Source organism: Teleopsis dalmanni, chromosome 1 (assembly GCF_002237135.1).
Source record: "Teleopsis dalmanni isolate 2A chromosome 1, ASM223713v2, whole genome shotgun sequence".
NCBI lineage: Eukaryota > Metazoa > Arthropoda > Insecta > Diptera > Diopsidae > Teleopsis > Teleopsis dalmanni.
In genome coordinates, this window is record NC_051846.1 from 126199638 (window position 1) to 126223355 (window position 23718).

At 33.8% G+C, this 23718-nt stretch overlaps 1 protein-coding gene across 1 annotated transcript; it reads right to left on the reverse strand.

Annotated features, from left to right (window-relative positions):
- Positions 1 to 1100: 1100 nt before the first annotated feature.
- On the reverse strand, positions 1101 to 2699 carry LOC119665982. Its single transcript, XM_038075242.1, has one exon. It carries the CDS (start codon positions 2697 to 2699, stop codon positions 1101 to 1103), a length of 1599 nt encoding a protein of 532 aa, XP_037931170.1.
- Positions 2700 to 23718: the final 21019 nt, after the last annotated feature.

Consider the following 23718-nt stretch of genomic DNA (forward strand, 5'->3'; position numbering starts at 1 on the left):
AAACTGTGTTTTAGCTCTGATACCAGTTGCCAGCGTTTAAGTAATTTTTCTTTAGAGTCACGTGCATGCACATCAACGCTTGAAGTGATTTCTTCACCTATTAAAAAATGACCTGGAGTTATTGCGTTCAAATCGTTTGCATCTGATGAGCTAGGAATAAGGGGTCGCGAGTTCAACACTGCTTCAACTTCAATAACGACAGTTTCAAGCTCTTCATATGTAAGTGATGCTGTTGAAACATTTTTGACCAGCAAATATTTGGCAGATTTTACTGCTGCCTCTCATAACCCGCCGAAGTGTGGTGACCTTGGTGGAATGAAGTGAAATTCTATGCCTTTCGTACTGCACATTCCTGCAATTGATTCCCTCGCTCGATCAGCGTAGATGACGTCAGTAAGTTCCTGCAACTTGGTTTTCGCTCCAACGAAGTTGGTCGCATTGTCGCAGTATAACGTTTTACAGCGTCCTCGTCTTGCTATGAAGCGTTTTAATGCTCCAATGAATGCATCTGTGGTCAAATCAGTCACAAGTTCTAAGTGTACGGCCTTTGTTGCAAAACAGCAAAAGACAGCGATATACGCCTTTTGTGGACGCTTGCCTCTTGTTTTGTAATGAACCCATATTGGGCCACAATAATCAACTCCAGTGCTGAGAAATGGTCGAGCTGGTTGCACACGGTGTCCAGGCAAATATCCCATGATTTGATTGTACACAATTGGCCTTGCTCTTCTGCATCTTAAGCATTGTTGTATTACAGCTCTCATCAAGCTTTTTCCTTTGAGGGGCCAAAAACGCTGCCTCACTTGTGCCAGCAATGCTTGGGCGCCACAATAATAATTGTATTTATGTATTTTTTCTACCAGCAACTTTACTAGTGGATCGTTGCTTGGTAAAATCATTTGATGAATGGCATCAAATTGCAGTTTTGAAAAGCTTAGCCGTCCGCCAACACGTATTACCCCTTCTTCATCTACGAACGGAGTTAAAGAACTGAGGTTATGAGTTTTTGGCACAAATTCGTCCTTAACTAGCATTTTCCTTAGATCAGAAAAATCGGAGGCCTGGATTTGACGTATTATTATCTTAAGTGCTACGTCGAGCTACATCGGTGAAAGCTGCATGGTCTCTGGTCTTGATTCTTTTGGTTTCCGTGCGTTTTTTGTGAAACGAAGTACATATCCAACAACTTTTTGGACATGTGTAAATAAATTTCTTGAATGAATCGAGTAGACCCATGGATGCTCATTAGTAGGTTGTTGTGTTGATAAAGCAAGCACCACCGTGTTATCTTCAACAATTAATTCCCTTTTGAAGGGAGCTGGCCACAGCGGCTTTGGCTGATATAAAAATAGTGGACCATATAACCACATGTAGCAAGATGAAAATTCCCGCGGTTTAAGCCCTCTTGACAGGATATCTGCCGGATTTTGTTTTGACAGGACGTGACTCCATTGTTCTGGAATTGTTAACCGAAGGATTTTTACAATTCGGTGGGCGACGTAAACGGGTAATTTGCCTGGATGATTGTTTATCCAGGAAAGCACAATTTGTGAATGTGTCCATAAGTAAGTTGCTTTGTCTTGATAGCCTTGATCAAGTTTAACTCTTGCCAAGATTGGACCAATAAGACCCAAGGGGTCATATATGTGTGCCAAATCGGAGCTCATAGATCGTTTTGTTGTGTGACTATGGTCTCGAATGTTAACCTTGATACGAAATGAATCTGACTTTGGTAACCATAAAAGACCCAGCGTGTTTGTGAATTGGGTTTCCTTGGAATCAAAATTGAGATTTACTTCTTGATCTTCTGGAGCGATTCCATGTAAAAGTTTTGGGTTGTTTGCACACCATTTTTTTAGTTTCATTCCAGCCTTGTCTAGAATTGTTATTAATTGTTGTTGAATTAGTAACGCTTCGTTGATGGTATCAGCTCCTATGAGACCGTCGTCAACATAAAAATCCCTGTTTAAAGATGTGGCGCCATATAAATAATTTCCTTGATATTCATCCGCCAATTTTGTTAGACAGCGTGTTGCTAAATATGGCGCTGCTCTTGTGCCATAAGTAACTGTGTTCAACTGATAATAATTAAGTGGTTCTGTGGGATTTTCTCGCCACATTATCAGTTGCAGATTTCGATCATCTATGTTAACCCATATTTGACGGTACATTTTTTCCACATCAGTTTTTAAAACATATTTGTGCATTCTAAATCTGAGCAAAATCGAAAACAGTTCGTCTTGAACTTTTGGACCATTAAACATTATGTCATTTAGTGATGGCCCTGATAATTTGTGTACTGATGCGTCAAATACAACTCGCAGTTTTGATGTTGAGCTGTCTGGACGTAGCACACAGTGGTGAGGGATGAAATATTGGGGAGATATTATTTCGCTACCGCTGAATTTTGTCATGTGTCCCAATGCTTTATATTCCCTCATAAATGAAACACATTGATTCCTTAGATCAGGATTTTGAATGAAACGGCGCTCGATTGTCTTGAACCTCTCGTAAGCGATTCCTTTTGTATCTGGTAACACTGATGGATGATTCTTTAGTGGGAGTTTCACAACAAATCTGCCATCACTTCCTCGAAAAGTGTGTTGCAAAAAATGTGGCTCACAACGCAATTCGTCTTCTGTGAGTTCCGAAGTTGAATCTGGAATTTCTTCTGATTCCCATATATATATAGATTCCATATATACAAGGTGAGATGAAAAAACTGCAACAAAGTAAAACGCCATAATTTTTTCATTTTTTTTAAATTTTATTGAATGAAAGCAAAAAATGTCGGAAATAACATCAAATTTGAGAATCGGTTTAGATTTGTTCGAATTGGCCACCTTTGGCCCGAAAGTGGCTCTGCGGTATTTTGTCCCATTCTCGGCGAAGCGCTTGCTTGAGATGATCGACACTTTGGTATTTTTTAGTTCCAACCTTGCTTTCCAAAATACCCCAGGCACAATAGTCCAACGGATTGGCATCCGGAGATTTTGGTGGCCATTGTGCGGTGGAAATGAAGCGAGGAACCTCATTTCTTAACCATTCTTGGATGGCGCGTGCTGAGTGCGATGGTGCTGAGTCCTGTTGGAATGTCCAAGGTCTGCGGCCGAAATGTTTGCGTGCCCAGGGCTTCAGAACTCCCTCCAAAATATTTTCGCGATAGATTTGCGCATTTAATTTGACACCACGGTCGATGAATACGAGCGGCGAGCGACCATCGGCTGTTATGGCGGCCCACACCATCACCATGGCCGGCTTTTGAGTTGTGATGGCCAACCGAAGTTGCAAATTTTCAGCTGACCTCTCTGGCAAGTAAACACGATCATTTTGTTTGTTTACAAACTGCTGGATAACGAATGGTTTCTCATCGGAGAAAACCAAATTCGGCAGTTCACCACTTTCGGCCAAGCGAAACAACTCTTTAGCTTTTTCGAGTCTAACTTTTTTTTGCGCATCAGTAAGATCTTGCACTTTTTGGAACTTGAATGGCTTTAGTCCAAGCTCATTTTTCAATATTTGCCGAATGGCATATTGCGATATGTTCAGCTCACGAGCCATTTTTCGTCCACTGCGACGCGGATTTCGTTCAATTCGCTTTTTCACTTTTCGAACCATTTCTGCCGATGTTGCTGTTTTTTTTCGTCCACTTCCTTGACGTCGGGCTACGCTACCAGTATCATGGTAACGAGCGATGGTACGAGACACAAAACATTTATTCACTTCTAAATGCTGGAGGGCTCTAACGATAGCCACTTGTGGTTTTCCAGCCAAATGCAAAGCAATCACACTATCACGCTTGAATTCCATCACAAATAACTTTTTTTTTGAAAAATTCCCACCAAAATGCTTTTGTGCGCTTGTAAACAATATAATGAGCTGTCACTAGAATAAATCTGACAGCTGTGGGACGAGCGGTTTAGAAATGACAGCAGTCTGAAGTTGGTTGCAGTTTTTTCATCTCACCTTGTAGATTCTTCCAGTTCCTTAGTAGTACATATGCCACAAGTTGCCGTGCTTGAATTTGAAGTTTCAACATTGCCAGCTGCAACCCATCCAAAAATAGAATTCTGAAGTGTTGGAAGACTACCTGCTAGTTTTATTTGACCTTCAATAAGTAACTTGAAAAAGATCTCTGCTCCTAACAGGCAATCTATTCGGCCAGGTTTGTTAAAATCTGGATCAGCGAGAGTTAATTCCTTTGGAATATCCCAGGATTCGATATTCAAATACTGCATTGACTGATCTGAAACGATTTTTGGTATGATATGTGCATCCATCTCTGCTACAAATTCGTTCAACGTTGATTGTACTCGGATTATTGTTTGATGACGTATTTTTGATTCATTTGCTCCTACGCCTTCCATACTCATAAGCGTTGGCCTAGGCTTGCAGCCCAATTTTTTTGACAGGCGGTTTGTTATGAGATTGATTTGAGGGCCAGAGTCCAATACTGCTCTGCATTTAATTTGTCTTCCATTTGATGCCAGCAATCTTATTCTGGCCGTCCCTAATAAGACATAATTAGATTCCTTATTGGTATTGTTTGTTAAAAGAGTTATTTTATTTGATGATTGGTTTGAAACTGAAGCTTGACCTGTTTGTTGAGGCGTTGAGTTATTTCCTTGAAGAACAGTACCTTTTGTGTATTGATTCCCTTTTGGATTATGCATCAAAGTGTTATGTCTTTTAGAACACTTGGTGCAGTGCCTGGATTTACACTCATCAGCTCGATGTCCAATCCTGAGGCAGTTCACACACAAATTGAACTCCTTTACCCAATTCCACCGTTGTGATAGATTAGCCGTCTCGAATTTTTTGCAAGCGTAGACCATGTGACCGTCTTTATTGCAAATTGGACAGGTTTTACTTAAACCAAATTTTGTAGCTGAAGCACATGTTCGAGTGAATGATGAATCACCTTTTCCCCTAGCCTCAAGTGATTGAAATCTATGTTCCAAAAATTTTAGCAATTCATCAATGGTTATTAAACGTTTGTTGTCTGTTAGCCCTTGTTCGAAAGCTGTTAGAGTTTCTGCATCCAGCTTGCGCAGCAATAGATGTACCAGGACAACATCCCAATGTTCGACTGGAACTCCTTGAGCCTTGAGACCATGTATGCATTCCTTGCTTACATCGTGTAGAGATTTTAATGCTGGTGCTGACTCCCTTTTAATGGAGGATTGTCCCATTAATTTATTTAGGAGTGTTGTAACCAGAAGTCGTTTATTTTCATAACGACTTGTAAGTAAAGTCCAGGCTATATTGTAATTTTCTCCTACTACTGGAAGATGTCTAATTAGCCCCTTTGGATCGTTATCCAATGATGTAGTCAGATAATGCATTTTTTTGCTGTCACTGATGTCCGTGTTGTGGACCAATTCCATATACAAGTCCTTGAATTCCACCCACCGCATATAGTTTCATATATGCCCATCAAATTTTGGTAGTGATATTCTTGGTAGAGAATATGTCTGTCTTGAGTTGCGAATTGTCTAATTATTATGCAAATGTTGTTGTAGTTCGATCATGGCAGCTCCTGCCTTTTCCTCGAGTTCATAAAACATTTCCAGTGTGTAGTCCTCAATGATGCTTTCGTCGGTAGCTTCCCATAACGTTGTGTTATTTGCTGTTAAATCGACCATATATCCTTCAAGACTGGCTGCCTTTATAGAATAGTATGTAGATGGTTGTTCAACTTGCCTGTTGACCATGATTCCCTCTATCGTTCTTTCAATTACACGTATGAGTGCCTTCTGATTTCGGAGTAGTTTCCGAATGTTTGAATCATTTATCTGTTTGTTTTGCTCAATTGTTGTGCCATTGCTTTCTGAAGATGATTTTTCTAGCTCTATTGCTTCAATTTCTAGAACCTTGTTGTAATCGACAATCATTTTAAGAATACTCTGATACTCTCTGTTCACCAAGTATTCATGGTCGTCAACCTTGTCCACTGAAGCCATGATTTCCTGATGATTTTCATGATATTCGTCACCCAACCTTTGCAATTCTTGAATCTTGTCTGTATAGAATTGAGAAGTTCTGCGAGGTTTTCCAGCCTTTTTGGAATTACCAATAAATTGTTTGATTTTGTCGCCCAATGCCTTTTGGCGATCCACTAGCGAACTGAAACCCATTATCCAGTTAGTTGATTTGTTGATTAACAGCCAATTTCACACCTTGTGAAACTAAAATTGTTTTATTTGTCCTCTGTTGATGCTGACACCAAAGCCTGTATTGATGTGATCGTAGGACACCTTTACGTCAAATTCGTGTTCTTTGTCCTCTTTTGATGCTGACACCAAAGCCTCTGTTGATGTGATCATAGGACACCTTTACGTCAAATTCGTGTTGAATTATCAAGCGATTCACCTGATAATCACGTCGGGGTCACCAAATTAAATGTTAATGAATTAACACCTAAGGAAATGAATTGACAGCACTTAAACTGTAACTCTTTAATTGAAAGTTGAGTTTTCAGCACTTGAACTGAAACTCTGGAAATGAAAGTGAGAGATCGAATATTGATTTCAATCTGAATTTTTAAATTCAGAATTAAATTAAATTTTGCCTTAAATACTAAATTATTACAAATTATTACAATAACAATATCTAAATTTTATTATTTTCCTTTACCGTCTTCTTGCCCAAAGTGCAAGCTCAGCATATATTATGCAACCAAATTCTTTGTTGTGTCTAACAACCAAAAATTAATGCCAATGCACTGGCCTTGATATATGTTACATATTCAAAGTTCAGTGCCACTGCACTTAACAAAAAATATAACGCAAATATTCAAGTTCAGTGCCACTGCATTTTACCAAATTAAATAATGCAAAGGAAAGTCAAAGTTTGGATATTGCTAACATCAGCATATATGTTCAAATTTTACAAATATTGTACAATAATAACAATAGTAATAATAATAATATTTTACAATAATAATTAAATGTGTGAACATATGTATTATAATATATATTATTATTAAATATGTTATTATTAAATATTTTTTATATTAAATAACTTTAAATAACTTATTTTTTTATCTATATTTAAAAAATTATATTTATGAAAATTTTTAATATAATATAAAATACATGAAAATTTGATGAAATTTCTTTTATACAATTGTGTTAATGTACTAATTTACATTTTATTTAGATAGTTTCTTATAATATTATGTATTTCTTTTCCTAGAAATAAGAATTTAAAATTTTTACATAAACCGTAAAATAACTGTAATTACAATAAAAAAATCAAAATTTTATATTGCAAAAATAAATTTACGCTTACCGCCGTGATCATCACAGCTCATACAGGTCAAATAATGAGGCATTAATGAGCAAAACTCATTTTTTCATGACTAATTTTCAAGGTTTTAATTTGTGATTTTCTTTTTAAAGGAAAATGAAAATTTTTATAAAATTTCCATTACTAATAAAATCCATCAATATCAATATTTTCATATTATTACGTATATATTTTATATTATATTAAAAATTTTCTCAAATATGATTTTTTAAATATAAACAATAAATATAAGTTATTTAAAATGTAAATTTTTTATTTAATATAATATAATATTTAATAATAACATATTTAATAATAATATATATTATAATACATATTTAATAATAAAATAAATTTTATGTAATAAAATAAAACAAAAAAACATGTTTTTAATTTTCTGCATAGAATACCAAAAAAAAAACATAAAACCGTACAAACGAAGCAAATGCTTTCATCCCTCAAATAATTTGTGTGATGCACGTTTGTTTGCATTTTGCGCTCTCACTTCACCTTTTGCTTACGAAGTCTTCGAAGTTTTTCACTACACTTAAACTTCGAAGACTTCGAGAACAAAAATTCACAAAAACTTCGAAGTTTTTTCCAACTTCGAAGACTTCGTTGAAATGCGAATATTCGAATAATCGAAGAACTTCGAATTTTTAAAAACTTCGTATAATGTGAACAGCACTAGTATTTACATAACTGATTACATATATATATACAATATACAATATAAATACAAATATGAATATAAATATAAATACAAATACAGATGAAGCTATGAATATAATATAATACAAATATACTAATAAATATAAATACAAACAAAATGTAAATACAATTATAATTATAAATGCAAATATAAATATAAAAGAAGTATAATATAATCACAAATATAAATATTAATGATAAGTGTAAGGTAGAATTAAAGCATTAATATAGATAATATATAAATTATTTCACATTGCTAAATTGTGTCATTCAATTCAGATTTTAGACAATTTAGCAAATGTGAAATAACGTATTTTGAATATTTATGTTAGGCTGAGGCAAAATCTTAACTGGAGCAACGGTGAAATATGCAACGTTGCATTATGCACTTTTACCGTGTTTCAATTAATTTGTTGCTGATATTTTATTAATATTGATAATATTATTGCACATAAAATTGTGTAAAAGAAATTGAAACAATAAAGAAATTAATCCATCAATGAAATCTATTCTTTGATTCTCGTTGATAACCTAATTCTGCTTTATATACAGTAAGTTTCAAGTGTTTAGTCTATAACCAATAAGCAATATTCAATAAGTTAAAGTGCTTATGGAATACTATAAGAATTGTGGCTTTTCAAATATACAATAAGTAAGTACAAATGTAAATAAATAATACAAATATATATGCATAAATAAGAGTAATAAAAAAAATTGTTTGTTTTTCTTTTTTAATTTTTGGCAACAACATTCACCGAGAATGACAGCTGTTGTGCAAATAATGATCAATATAAGTTCAATGGTTACTGAAAACCTCCTCCTTGTACGATTTTTTTTTAATCGAAAGGAAGAAGATAATAAACACACCAAACCGTCCTCAAGCAGGTTCTGTAAAGTGCAAAAATATCGAAACTAATATCGAAATCGAAACAAATACGTTGTGCTTCTTCTTAAAACACTTACAAAAAATTAATAAGGATATTACAACGAATGAATGCACTGCCGACTTAACAATTTTATTATAAGTTGACGCGAGACAGTGTTGAAAGCTGCCATGGATTTATAGTTCATCCCGCATATCACGCTTTCACGTAAGCTTATCTTATAAACTTATATCACGGGCACAAACTGCCAAAATCGAAGTTGTTGAAAGCTGAGTTCTTAAGCATAATTTACAAAGTAGTATTATGACGAATTGTTTTTTAAAAACAAACACGTTTTTAATCACTGCGTTTATTAGTTGAAAATTTAAAAAATTCCGAACTATTTTAGTAAAAGTTAAAAATGCACTTGTTTTTTTTATTAAATACATATTAAATATATTAATATTGTTTAATAATAATATAAACAGAGTCAATATCTCACATCGAGTATGTGACTTAGTATGAAGTACTCGACTTCACTGAATGTGATGAATTGAAATTGGTGTTAGCATTGACTACAGAGCACGGAGTAGATGGGAATTAAAATATTTCTGAAGCAGGCATTCTGGTAAATAAAAAACATGTTTCTTGTTGTACATATTAATAGCAATAATTTCTGTTTGTTTCTACGGTATCAGCAATCAGATTTCTTTGAGGTGGTATTTTTTGAGAGTGAAGAAATTATAAATAACAAGTTTGCTTCTCCATCACCAACACAACAGGTAGAATCAATGCTCTCTTTACCACCGTAACCCGAAAAAGTCAAGGAATGATGGTTGTGTTAATTGTCAACACAAAAGAGGATAACTATAATACGTGTGTACTCACATATATAATTGTCAACATAAAAAAAGGACAGTTATAATATAAATATTTATAAATTTGTATATATATTTATAAATATTTTATAAATTTAAATATTTTTAAAATATTTATATCAAAGTGAACTTTATTAAATATATCAAAAATAAGTACTATATAATAGTTTTTTATGAGTTCAAATAACCACTTAAAAAACTGACCAAATAAGTGTTGTAGAGTACAATTTGATAGTTTCCTATCCTAACTTTTTCACGTTATTCGTTTTTAGATCGAAAGTAGAATATAGGAAAATTGAGACTGTTTTATACTAGCATTTTCCTAATCAAGGGAATTACTAAATTTGTGTTCAAATTGATGAACTTTAGAAAAACTTGTTATTAATACCCTATGATAAACACGATTAGTAGAATAAATGATTAAATACAATTGTGTGTGGGAGTGTCTATCCTTGTATATTATATCACATATGTCGTTTCGTTTCTATTGTTTCGTACGTTGTTTAACATTGGTCAAACCACAAATAAAAGTAAAGATTGGACCAAAAAAGAAATTTCAGAAAGTGGAACAAGAAATTTTTAATAGTTTCAGTAAAAATTTTAGAAAAAATGTCATCGCGGAGGTAATAACATTTAAATTTGTTAAAAATCTTTGATATGTATGTGTATTTTATACATTTGTATACGTTTCATCTAGAACTTTGAGATAACGTGTTTTTATAAATAATTAACAATTATAGAACGTTAGAATTGATTTTTAGGTAGCTATCAATTGAACAATTGTCATCTATTCTTCTAAACTCTTTAATTCGCTGAAAGCTAGCTGGTGAGATGTGTCCACAATCTTTGAACGTCAATCAGTCACCTATATTACCTGTGGTTATCTCTATCTAATATACAATTTGCGTTTGGGTTTATGACATTTTCTTACACAACTGATAAATAATTTGTTTTATAAACCTACAATATATACACTCACAAAATTCATTAATACGATATATTTGTGTCCTCGGAATTATATCTACTGTTAATCAAAATTCTTTTAATATGTACACAGACTTTTTACGATAAATACGGCTACACGACAAAATCTTTTTGTTATTTTCAAAATAAATATAATAAAGTTAATTGATAAATTTTAATATATTATACTATCCGTTTTTATGACACATATATTTATTTTTCTTTGCATTAAAAACATAGAATGGTCTATTACAATGAAAATTTTGTATACAGCCCTAGTCAAAAGTATTTTCACAACGAAAATTTTTGTGCATATAAACATGTTTTTATTGTTGTTGCACGTAAGTTGCAAAAAAATTTTTTTTCTTGTCACTTAATTTTATCTAAGCAGAAGAAAATAAAAAAAGAATTCGAAAGATAACTGTTCATTTGACAAAAATACAAGCAAATGCACTGATGCTTATTAGTTGTCTAAAGTATGTACACACATTTTTTTCGAATCAAAAGAATTTACACAATGTAAATTAGCATTTATTTTGGAATTTCCTTTAAGTAAGCAGCCATTAGCTTTTGTCACAGACCACCAATTTAGTGATTTTAAAATTTTAGAAATTAAGGAAAATGGTAACAAGGAATTACCAGGTGAAACTCGATCTGAGATTGGTTGTTAAAGTAAGAGGTATTTCGGTGACGGACTTAGTAAAGTTATACAAAATTTCACCTGAAACGATGTAAAATCTATTTAAAAATAAGCAGATATGCGGAAATTTGAAAAAGTTGAAGAGAACTGGGCGCAAACCTGCCATGAATCAAAGAGAATGTAAAAGATTATAAGGAGCAGTCGCAGAAAATCCTACAAGTCCTGTCAAAATTGTAGCTTCATCGGAAAAGTTGATTGACAAGACTATTAGTGATGCTACACTGCATCGCAGATCGAAAGATTTTAATATCAATGCCTATGTGGTGCACAAAATAATCAATATTACTCCAACGATTCCATCAAATCGTCTCTTATTTGCTTTGAAGTATTTTAAAAAACCTATATAGTCTTGGTACAATGCATTATGGGTAGATGACTCTGCACTTCATTTCTAGGGTTCATTTGGTAAGCATTCCACGCATTTACGAAAACGCCAAAGAAACAAAGCAGTGCAGCCACTTAATAGATTGGAAGGTGACACGGTAATATTCTGGTGATGTGTATCAAACTATGAATTTGGAGATATAATACCGATAAATGACACTCTAAACCAGTCCGGTTATATTGATATTTTAAAAAACCATGTATTTTATAAAAACGTCAGAAAATAGATCCTTACCAATCAAAAACTAGATTCTATAAAATAATAATACACCATGTCATAAAAGACGTAAAAAAGAATGCCGTTCTTCTATAACCTGCACAGAGCCTTGACCTTAATATCATTGAAAATGTTAGAGGCTTTATAAAACAGCATGTTTTTGATAAAAATCCAAAACGTGGTGATACCACAATTGAAATAGGGGATATTCGGTCTAAAATTATTTGCCAATTGATTGAATCAATTCCAGCTAGGTGCATTTGTTTATATTTTTGTCAAATGAACAGTTATCTTTCCAATTCTTTTTTTATTTGGTTCTGCAAAGAAAATAATTAACTAAAAAAATAAAAATTTAATTTAAAATTTCTTAAAGGTTTTTTCGAACAGTAGTGAACTACAACAACAAAAAAATTATTTTTTGTATTATTTTAATTAATTGAATTTTTGGCTGACCATACAGCTGTTTCGAGTATTGCCAAATACCCATCATCAGTGGTCTTGGAAATAATTCTTATTTTTAATTATTCGTAAATAATTATGTTTTTGAGACTGCATGCACCAGGACTCGAACTCGGGTCCTACCAAATTTGAAGCTCAGAAACAGCGCACCTTAACCAACTGATCCAATGGTGTACTTGACTTTTTTTGTTGTTCGCATATTTTTCTGGTATTTTGTTACTACTATTGAAATATAATAGTCATTTTCGTCTGGAAAATTTGACGTTAAATTATAACTCATATTTGAAATTATTAAAATTTTAAAATCTGTAAATTGGTGTAGTCTGTGACAAAAGCTAATGGCTGCACTTACTTAAAGGAAATTCCAAAATAAATGCTATTTTGCATTGTGTAAATTCGTTTGAATCGAAAAATATGTGTGTAAATACTTTAGACAACTAATAAGCATCAGTGCATTTGCTTGAATTTTTGTCAAATGAACAGTTTTCTTTCCAATTATTTTTTTATTTTCTTCTGCATAGATAAAACTAAGTGACAACAAAAAAATTTATTTTGCAACTTACGTGCAACAACAACAATAAAAACATGTTTATATGCACAAAAATTTTCGTTGTGAAAATATTTTGGACTAGGGCTCTTTATAAAATTTTCCTTCAAAAAGGTAACTAACAAACTTATCGTCTGTAAATTAGACTAATAAAGTGTAAAAGTTAGAACATTTTTGGATATCCAAAAATTTTAAAAGCGATTATAGCGACAAAATACCTATTGTAATTGTAGTTCTTAGACGTTTCTGTCGTAAACTATTTAATTATTCTAATTAAACATTTTTCACCTGTGCATTTTTAGCTATAACAGCTGAACTAAATAAGTTATAATAACGTTATGTAGCTTAAAATATTCGTACAACTTTCACCTTTAATTTGATATACAACGCTGTATGAGGTAACTTCACAAAAAAAGTTATGGCGGTAAATGCAGGGTGATGTTTTCAGAAAAGTCAAAATATTTTTCACAAATAATTCGAAAACGCTACACAGGAAAAAACTTCTGACGTTAAAGTTCTACGGAAAATTTCCCTGTAGGAAATATAGGTCTCGTCTTTGGAAAACAAAACTATTAATAATTCTCAAGAATCTTTGTGTATTACTAATATTATTTGACAGATTTGCTTAGATCTTGGGTAACTTCCCTAAATCTTGCGTTAATGTCCTCACTTCATAAATCTTTATTCTGATTGTTGATTGGAATACACGAGGAACTCATTAATCTTTAATATATCTTTAATATTTCAATATCATCTGCAATAATCATTGTTTGCTTAATTTTCAACATATTTTAATTTTTATTAAACCAACAAAAACAACCTTGGTCGGTTAAGCTTACAAAATTTTCATGGATTTTATTCAGTATGTATTAAAATTTTTGAACAGATTTTTAAAGTTAGAAAATTTTCATATTGCGAAAACATAAGTATAATTTTTATGTTCATTATATTATATCAAACAATTTTTATATTTGTATTATTTTTTCTTGAAACCACATTTGGTTTCTTAATTACAAGACTCTGGTTAAACACCTATCTGACTGCTACAGCGGTCAAAAAAACATTAACTAATTTTTTATGAAATGTTGCAACAATGGTAAAACGAAATATAAAAATTAAAAAAAAAATTAATGCAGTTTTTTACGCTTATATTTTGTTTTTATTATTTTTACTTTAAAAATTAAAAAATAAAATAAAAAAATCAATTCTATTGCGGAACACAATTCTATTGCTTTTTAAACGCAATAAATTCCTTGCTTTTAGTATTTTTGTTTTCTCTTAATTCTTCCAGCTTACTTTTTAGGAAATTTTTATTTTTCACAAGCATACTAATACATCAGTCAATAAGTCGTGTAACTGACGCACAGATGGCACTGCCACTGTCAAATCCATATGACGTTTAGGAAGTACCAATCTTCAAAAGACTGTAAAATTTAATGACATTTCGATTAGTCAGAAAAAAGTGACAGCCGTTTAAGTTAAGCTACTTTTGTTATTTTCAAAAGAATCGAAAAGAAGCATTTGTTATTAATTTGCTGAAATTAAACGTAGTCGTACAGACACCGATGATGGAGAAATTGGTTATATCTGATCGTAAATTGAAATTGCGTAAGATAGCTGAGACCGTAAAGATATCAGAAGGCAGTGTGTTTACAATTATGCATGATCATTTAACCATGAAAAAGCTCTTTTCAAAGTGGGTGCCGCGTTTACTCACAGTCGATCAAAAACAACATTTTATGATTCAGATCAGTGTTTGGTGTTGTTTACACATAATAAATCAGATTTTTTGCGTCGATATATGACAATGGATGAAACATGGATCCATCAGTTCACTCCGGAATCAAAACGATTATCATCTGAGTGAACCGCAGCCGGTGAACCACGTCCGAACCGTCCAAAGGCACAACAGTCACCTGGGAAGGTTATGGCTTCAGTATTTTGGGATCCACATGGTATAATCTTCATTGACTATCTCGAAAAGGGAAAAACCACCAATAGTAACTACTACACGACGGCATTACTGGATCGTTTGAAAGCAGAAATTGTGTAAAAACGACCGCATATAGCGAAGAAAAAAACTTTGTTTCAACAAGACAATGCACCATGTCACAAGTCAATAAAAACGATGGCAAAATTGCACTAATTATACTTCGAATTGCTTCCTCATCTACCATATAGTCCAGATCTGGCCCCAAGCGACTACTGGCTATTCGGTGATCTCAAAAAAAAAGATCGATGGTAATAAATTCATCTCAAATGAAGAAGTAATTGGTGAAACTGAAGCATATTTTGAGGTAAAAGACAAATTCTTCTACAAGCACGCCATCGAGAAGTTAGAAAAGCGTTGGAATGATTGTATTGCCCTTGAAGGAGATTATATTGAGTAGTAAAATCGATTTTTGGCAGAAAAAATTTGTTTTTCTTAGTTTGTCACACGACTTATTAAGTGATATGTTATGTTCGTTACTTTATATGACCGACTTTACCATATTTCGACTTACTAAACTTGCACTCTTTTTTAAGGTTTAATTTCCAAATTAACGGAACCTTGATTCGAAAATGGTCTATTTTGCTAAGTCTAGTATGATTTATCACCGAAAACGGTAATTTGAATAGGCCGAAGTAATTAATTGCTCAATCTAAAGGATTTGATACGTGTGGGTGGACACTGTTCACAGTTGCGTTTTTATTATTGGAATTGCCTTGAAACAGCTGACCCATTTATTATTTTTTTGGAATATATTCTTAATTTATTGAATGTTTACTGATCCTTATGCCTTTAAATCGAGATCTTAAAGGAAAGTATATTATTGAATTCTATAGTTAAGAAATTGTTCCCGTTATATTTCGTTTAGTTAACTAGATGTTCCTTTACAAATAATGATGCAATTGTTGAATCTGTCAAAGCTTGATTAACTTTCTATAAATAATTATTGTAGGTTTTACGCGAATATTCTCTAAACTTAAACAATTCTGTGTTTTGCTGCTTTTATTCATTTTTTTCCAAATTACCTACCTGTTGTTATAAGGAAAGTTTTTTTAAGACTAGATCATTTTCTAAAAAAATTATTTCATGTTGAATGCGATTAATATGTGGTGGTCATATAACATCCCTGACATATCGAACATCCAAATATAGAATATGAACGTTGTGATGAGAAGTAAAAAAAGCAGTAATAGAAAAAAGGCAAAAAGCGACGCATCATCATTAATGTTCAATAAATGATATACATACAAGCAGGCGACACAACTGAAGTTGACCTCAGGCAACAGATAAGCGCGCTTAGTAAGGAAGTTGCTGCACTGCGAGTGGTCACGTAGTGCTAGAAGACCACGTTTTCGCAACAGTTCGCAGTTTCAACCTCGTAACAACGATAATAACGGCATTTGTCGGTTTCACCACAAATTTGGCAAGAAAGCCAAGAAGTGTCGCGAGTCGTGCAACTATAATTTAAACTAATGCTTCTGTCAGAGGTTGCGACATCGGACAGATTTTGTGAAAAGAACTGTCGCCTTATTATAAAAGACAATTGAACCAAAATGAAGTTGTTAGTAGACACAGGTGCCGACGTCAGTGTTTTACCTCCAAGCAATAGTCAACAAAAGTATCCAGACAAAGATTTATATTTGTATGCGGCAAATAAATCACCTATACAAACATATGGCGACAAAACATGGATTTACATGGACGTTTATAGTAACCAACGTATCGCAACCCATAGTAGATGCAGATTTTCTTTCACATTTTGATATTTCTGTTAATTTATATAGGCGAAAACTAATTGACGAGTGAACTAAGTTAACCAGTTCGTGCATGCTGATAAATATCAATAATCCAGTGTATAAATTATCAAAAATCAACAGCAATGATCCGTTTTACGAAATTGTACGTGAATTTGACAGCATAGTTAGTCCTGCAAATGTCTTGACTAAAATGATGCCAGATATTACTCATCATATTGTAACTAAACGTCCTCCGGTTTATGCAAAGCCACGCCGTCTAGCTCCGGATAAATATGATGCAGCGAAAACAGAAATCCAATTCTTATTAGAAATGCGAATCAAACTTTTCAGCGCTTCGTGGATCAGATTTTGAGAGAGTTTAATTTTGCCTGGGCATGTCTGGATGACATATTGATATCTTCGAGAAACGCTGACGAATACCGTTCGCACCTAAGAAAAGTTTAGCCAAACTACAAGAGCACGGCATTATCATGCAGCCATCCAAATGTGTATTCGGAAAACTGCAAGTAAAATTTCTGGGTATAACGGTTAGCAAAGACGGTGTTAAACCTCCACATCAACACGTCAAGGCACTATGTGATGTAACAGATAGTAACAGTAAAATCGCAATCGAGACAGTCAGCACCACAGCGAGCTTACGATCAGATCGTATAAATGGTGTTGCCTAAATGCAAGGAAGAAATTTACATTTTTTAAACAAAGCAATTTTCAAGCGCTTTAGAAATCCACATTTCTAACCCAAGATCAGACATACGTGCTAAAGCATCAGGAATAGAAATTTACATTTCGGTTTGTAATACAAATACACATTTCTATTGCATATTTATTATTAACGAAATCAACATTTCGTTAGTAGCTCCGTAGAATAGAAATTTACGTTGCTATTCCTATGTCTTTTTATAAAGTAATAGAAAAACACATATATTTTGCTTCTTTATGCCTAACGAAATCTACATTTCGTTAGTAACTGTACAAGGCGTGGTAGAAATGTGAATTTCTACCACGAATTCATTGATTTCACAGCAGAGAAATCTAGCAAAACCACTGTCTACCTCATACGTCATACCAGCCCAAACTTTCCACTGCTCTTATCAAATAAATTTATTGTAGGACTGAACCTAAAATCCGGCGAGCTAAATCTCGGCGAAAGGGGTTCGTTACACGTTTTACATTTTTATTTTCGGTACGGTATTGAGCTTGGGTTTGTTACCTTGCTTTTTTTGGTTTTGACGATAATGAGGTTTAATTTTATTGCATTTCCTTTTTCAAATTCCTTCCAGGTTTCCTCAAAAATCTACTCTTCTCGTACTCTCCTTGCTAACTCAATAGTTTATTGAGCAGATTAAAGAAAGGTGCGCTGTATAGTCGCCCAGTTCTGTCATTGCTTGATCGGTGTTGTGCTAAAACTTTTGCTTACTGCATTTGTGTAGCTGATTCTAACTGCAGCTTCTTAAGTTTCTGTACATCAAAACGATGGTTTAACTTTAGATTATTATTTCTGATAGCCGTTACTTTTATTATTATGTCTCCGGCGACAAGATGATGGCCACTTGAGATGTCTGTCCCCTGCCACTGCTAACATAAAGTAGGGATCATTTTTATTATTAAGAGGTTTTCAGTAACATGATCAGCCGATCCGCAGATAGCTTCATGTACTTTTTTGTGAGTAAACAGTGTGCTGCCAATAATTAAGTTTTTTGTCGCGCACATCCAATTCATCATAAAATTATTCTTTAACGGCATGGTCTTCTGGCTCTGTTGGGGCATAACACTGAATGCAGGTTACGTCACGTGCGCGTGTTCGAAATCTTGAAGATATAATTCTGTCAGAAAACGGAGCCCATTTGATGAGCGCAAGCTCGGTACTGAGATAGCAAACTGAGTCTGCGAACCTGCCTTAGTTTTGCTGTTTAATAATTGAATTGTTTCCTCTCCAACAGTTATTGAAAATATACCGCCTGTATTCAGTCGCCAGAATCTTATCTACGAAAACAAAATGCAGCACGAGTTGATGATGTTGACAATTAAAAAGGGATATGTGTTTTCTCCACTTCCCCATTAGGGCACACACTTTCACCTGGATCATTTTCTAATTTTGCAATCTAATGTCCAATACACCCAAAATCGGGATTGTCCAGGTCCGAAGCGAAGGCTAAATAATGTATTTAAAATATAAAAATAAAACATTGTCGCTTATTTGTAAAAATAATGAATTTATAAATAAATTAATCTCAAAATTTGTTATTCCTTACAAGAAACTGGGGTTTTTCTATTTTCTATTTATTTTAAATTGATATTTCTTTATTCAATTTCAAAATTTTTTCACAGAAATGTTCACGTGTTGATTCCATTTTTTAGCAGAGATGAATTTTTCGAGTCTCTGTAAATAAGACAATTCACAATTAAATGACAACACGTTCTAAGTGATGTTATGCCGAAAAATGTTAATCTTTCCAATGGAAATGTCAGATTGCACCTGGGAACACTTAGTGTTGCCTAGGCCAGAAATATATAGTGCAGCCCTTGTAACATGTTCTGTACAATATTTGACTGTATGAACTTAGCCGAATCACAAATAGTTTGTACAAAAGTTTTCAAAGTTTGCCTACTTCGGGCGATATACCTCAGTTCACCTATCGATTTATTCGTTTCATTGTTTAAGGTTCTGCGCCAAGAATTCCGTGAGCGTCTTCGGGTTCTGCTGCCTTACGGATTCCAGATCAGGGCCGCATGTGCTACGTCGTTTGTGCTTTTGCGTAACGGGTGTCCAATCCACCTATATTTCCGTTGCCGAAAACATCTGTAGATGAAGCTTTGCAGTTTTTGGATAGATGCTCGCGTAAAAAGTCACGTTTCACTCCCATACAACAGTACTGATTTAACACAGGCGTTCAATATTGTAATCTTAGTGAAAGATGATCGGGCTTTGCGTATTCCTTTTTTAATGTCTGCATTGGCTCCCCTATCAGTTGCAACCTTATTACCTAGGTATTCAAATTCCCGCTTGATGCCGAGAACGGTTCGTTTAGCCTTTCTGTAGAGCTTTACTGGTACCTTCCACGTAGCTATAAGGTTAATGATTTTGTATAGTATACGTCTTGATTCAAGAGCTTTCCATAAAAAACGCCCAAATCAAGTCAAACGCTTTTTCAAAATCTACGAAAACGATATAGAGTGGCGCATTTAATTCGGGTGATTGTTCGATGATAATACGCAGGGTATTAATATGATCTACACAAGATTTGCCAGGAGTAAAATCCTTTTGCTTATTACTTATGAGATTATGTAGATATTTTGCAATTTTATCCAAAATAATTTAGTTTTTCGTAACAGACTGTGTTATGGATATATCACGCCAGTTGGTGCATCTCCTTAGATCGCCTTCCTTTGGTAGCTTGAAGATTATCGACTCCTTCCATTTCCTAGGAAGTTCTTTAGAAACCCAGACTTGTGCAAATAATGGGTGCAGTAGTCAAGCTGTTGCATTTGGGTCAAGTTAAAAGCATTCAGCTGGAACTCCATCTGAGCCTACGGATTTGTTGTTTTTAAGCTTAGTAATAGCAGCTGCAATTTCGGCTACAGTGGGTGCTTCTATCTATATTTCTGCTGCTATTTAGACGTCTAAGTACTAAGTACGATTCGTCTCCTTCGGGTTAATTTTGCGCGATATTAAGGGTGTGTTCGAAATGCCTTTTCCATATATCGATTTGCTCGTCTTTGTTTGTTACATGGTTGCCGCTATCGTTAAAAATTGGTTTGCTATGCGTCTATTTATCAAAGGTCATATTTCAAATAATTTCGTGCAATTCTTGTTATTCCAATGTTTGCGGCAGTTTGAGCGGCTTGTTCCATGTTTTTGTAGTAATTATTTTTTTCTCTGACTTGGCGTTTAATGCGTATTGTTAATATTTTATATTGCGCCATGTATTGCGTTAACTGGTAAAGACTGCTCTCGCTTAGACATTTTCCTTTACAATTTGTCGGTTTACAATCAACACCCAACACTCTGGTGTCATCTATTCGGCTGTGCTGTTTTGCTTGAATCCAAGCACTTCTGTACATGTATTTATTAGTTCGCGATGTACGTTTTCGCATGTTTCATTACAATCTCCAATGGGCTCAGCCTAAGAGTACTCGTTAAACAGTCTGTAGAATGTGTAAATCTCTACATTTCTTATTTATAGACTTCGAAAAGGGCTTTGATACATTATGTCATACCGTCATTTTAAACGTGCTTGCTCCTAACAGTGTGCCGCAAAAGATCATCAGGCTCATCAATGCCCTACATGAGTTTGCCAGTTGCCGGGCACTACACGGGAAATATCTAAGCGACAAAATACTCATAAAAACCGACGTTCATCAGGGGTCCATAATGTTACCGTATGCTGTTTAACATCGTCGTAATCTTGGCAAAGGCATAGGGCCTAGGTGGCGGAATAACTTGTGGTCTTCAAGATAGCTTGAGTGGTCTCAATTACGTCGATGACTTGTGTCTGCTGGCACACAGATATAGTAACATGTCTCGCAACCTAAATCGTTTAGTAACTACGGCATTCAGAGGGGGACTTAAAATCAATGTTACCAAAACAAAAGTTATATGCATTAATGCTAACATCCAATATCCTTTTATTATAAACAACTGCTGTCTTGAGGATGGAGAGTCTGTCTGCTATCTTGGAAGCATCATATCAACAAATGGTGAGTCTAGTGCTGACATCGAGAACCTAATAAGACAAAACAAGACAAAACAAGCGTTTGGTTGCTTAAATTAATATAAATACGATAAATAAATACGAATATTTAACTCCAACATAAAATATTGTCTACTATATAGATGTTAATCTTGGAATGCTGCGGCAAACGGCATCAATGCACTAAAAGTTTTCGTAAATCAGTCATGACGTTAAAGTATTTTGGTCAAATACAATTCCAATTGAACGTTTATGATTTTAACTCAACAAACATCTATAAGAACCGAAATCAAAAAACGCAAATGGGACTGGGTCGGTCACATTTTGCGTATACTGACTGGTGACACCACAGAATGGCGACTGAGTGGAACTCGATGGGTAGCAGAAGAAGGGGCAGACATGCACACACTTGGAGAGGGGAAATTGACATGGAAATGTCACACAATGTTAAAAAGCTGTGGAGAGTTGAAGCTACTGTCCACCAATCATACTGAATGGAAGATATTTGTTGCGGCCTTATGCTCCTCCTAGAAGTTAAAGGCTTTAGTAATATATATTTTTCAATTGTGCGGTAATAATGCGCTCGGAGATGGGTTTCTAGGTTAGCAGAGTTCGCCTGGTTTTGCTCATCATATAAATTCTAAATCATCGTATGTGTGGAATGTTTTAATTAGGCATTCCTGAAAATATGAGTCCACCATTATTCTACCATTTTTTCCACCATTTTTCTTGGTGCGTAATATAACGTAAGAAAATACTAAAGTCAATTCTGCAAACAACGCGGAAGCTTTGTTATTAAATATGATTGAGCTCAGCCATTGAATTCAACTTTTATTATATGCAGAACTGCATATTTTCCAAATATTGGCAGTTACCAGTATGTAATTAGGATAATACTTTACATTCTATTTTTCTGCGTAATACCAGAAAAATAATGGAAATTTCCGATCATGCATTAAGCATATGATCAATATTTTCCCAGTTTCCAAAGTAGAAAATATGTGTGGAAATTTTAGAAGAAAACAGTTAGTGTTAAGTTCTAGTCGCAAGTGGAGTGAGTTCAGGTTCGGGAGAGCACAAGAGGTGTTTTTAAGTGTAGTTTTTAAGTGAAAGTTTTCGGTCGCTGGTAAATTTTAGTAAAACTTAAGAATAGTTAAACTAATTTAAACTAAACTCTTATCATTAATAAAGGTGATCGTTGATTAAGTCGATAATAATATAAAATCAAATTAAAGTAAAATAAAATTGAATTGTACAACTATTGTCGTGAAAATCATGAAGTTAAATTAAAGATTAGTGAGAAACAGACAAAACTATTATCATTATTAAACGAAATATTCAAAACTAAATCAAACTGATTATTAAATAATTTTAATAAAATATTTAAATGTTAGACGGATTCGAATAGCAAAGAAAGGACAGAGACAAAAATTTTTTATTTTTAATTTATTGAAATTTGGCTGACCATACAACGCTGTTTCGAGTATTGCCAAGTACTCTTCATCAGTGGTCTTTGGAAATAATCGAATTTTATTTAATTAGTTTATAGTCCGTATATAATTTGTTCGGACTGCAAGTGCCAGGCTTAAAACTCGCGCCTGTCAAATTAGAAGCGATGACTAATCGTGTTTATCCACAAATAGCCAAGGCTGCACAAACTTTCATTGCTCAAATTCTAGGTTTTGTCACTTATTATTATTTAATTAGTGACACCAACCAAAGCACTTGCCGTGTTTTAAATTAGAACGAGCTTATAAACTACAGCTTTATTTGGAACGAACTTGTGTTTCCAAATAAAGCTGTAGTTTATAAGCTCGTTCTAATTTAAAGCACGGCAAGTGCTTTGGTTGGTTTTTCCAAATAAAGCTGTAGTTTATAAGCTCGTTATAAGTGACAAAACCTGGAATTTGAGCATTGAAAGTTTGTGCAGCCTTGGTTATTTGTGGATAAACATGATTAGTCAACGCTTCTAATTTGACAGACACGAGTTCTAAGCCTGACACTTGCAGTCCGAACAAATTATATACGGACTATAAACTAATTAAATAAAATTCGATTATTTCCAAACACCACTGATGAAGAGTACTTGGCAATACTCGAAACAGTGTTGTATGGTCAGCCAAATTTCAATAAATTAAAAATAAAAAATTTTTGTCTTTGTCCTTTCTTTGCTATTCGAATCCGTCTAACTTTTAAATAGTTTCTTTCGTCATAAAAGGACACGCCATTATCGGCAAGAAAAAATTAACCTTAATATTTAAATTTTAG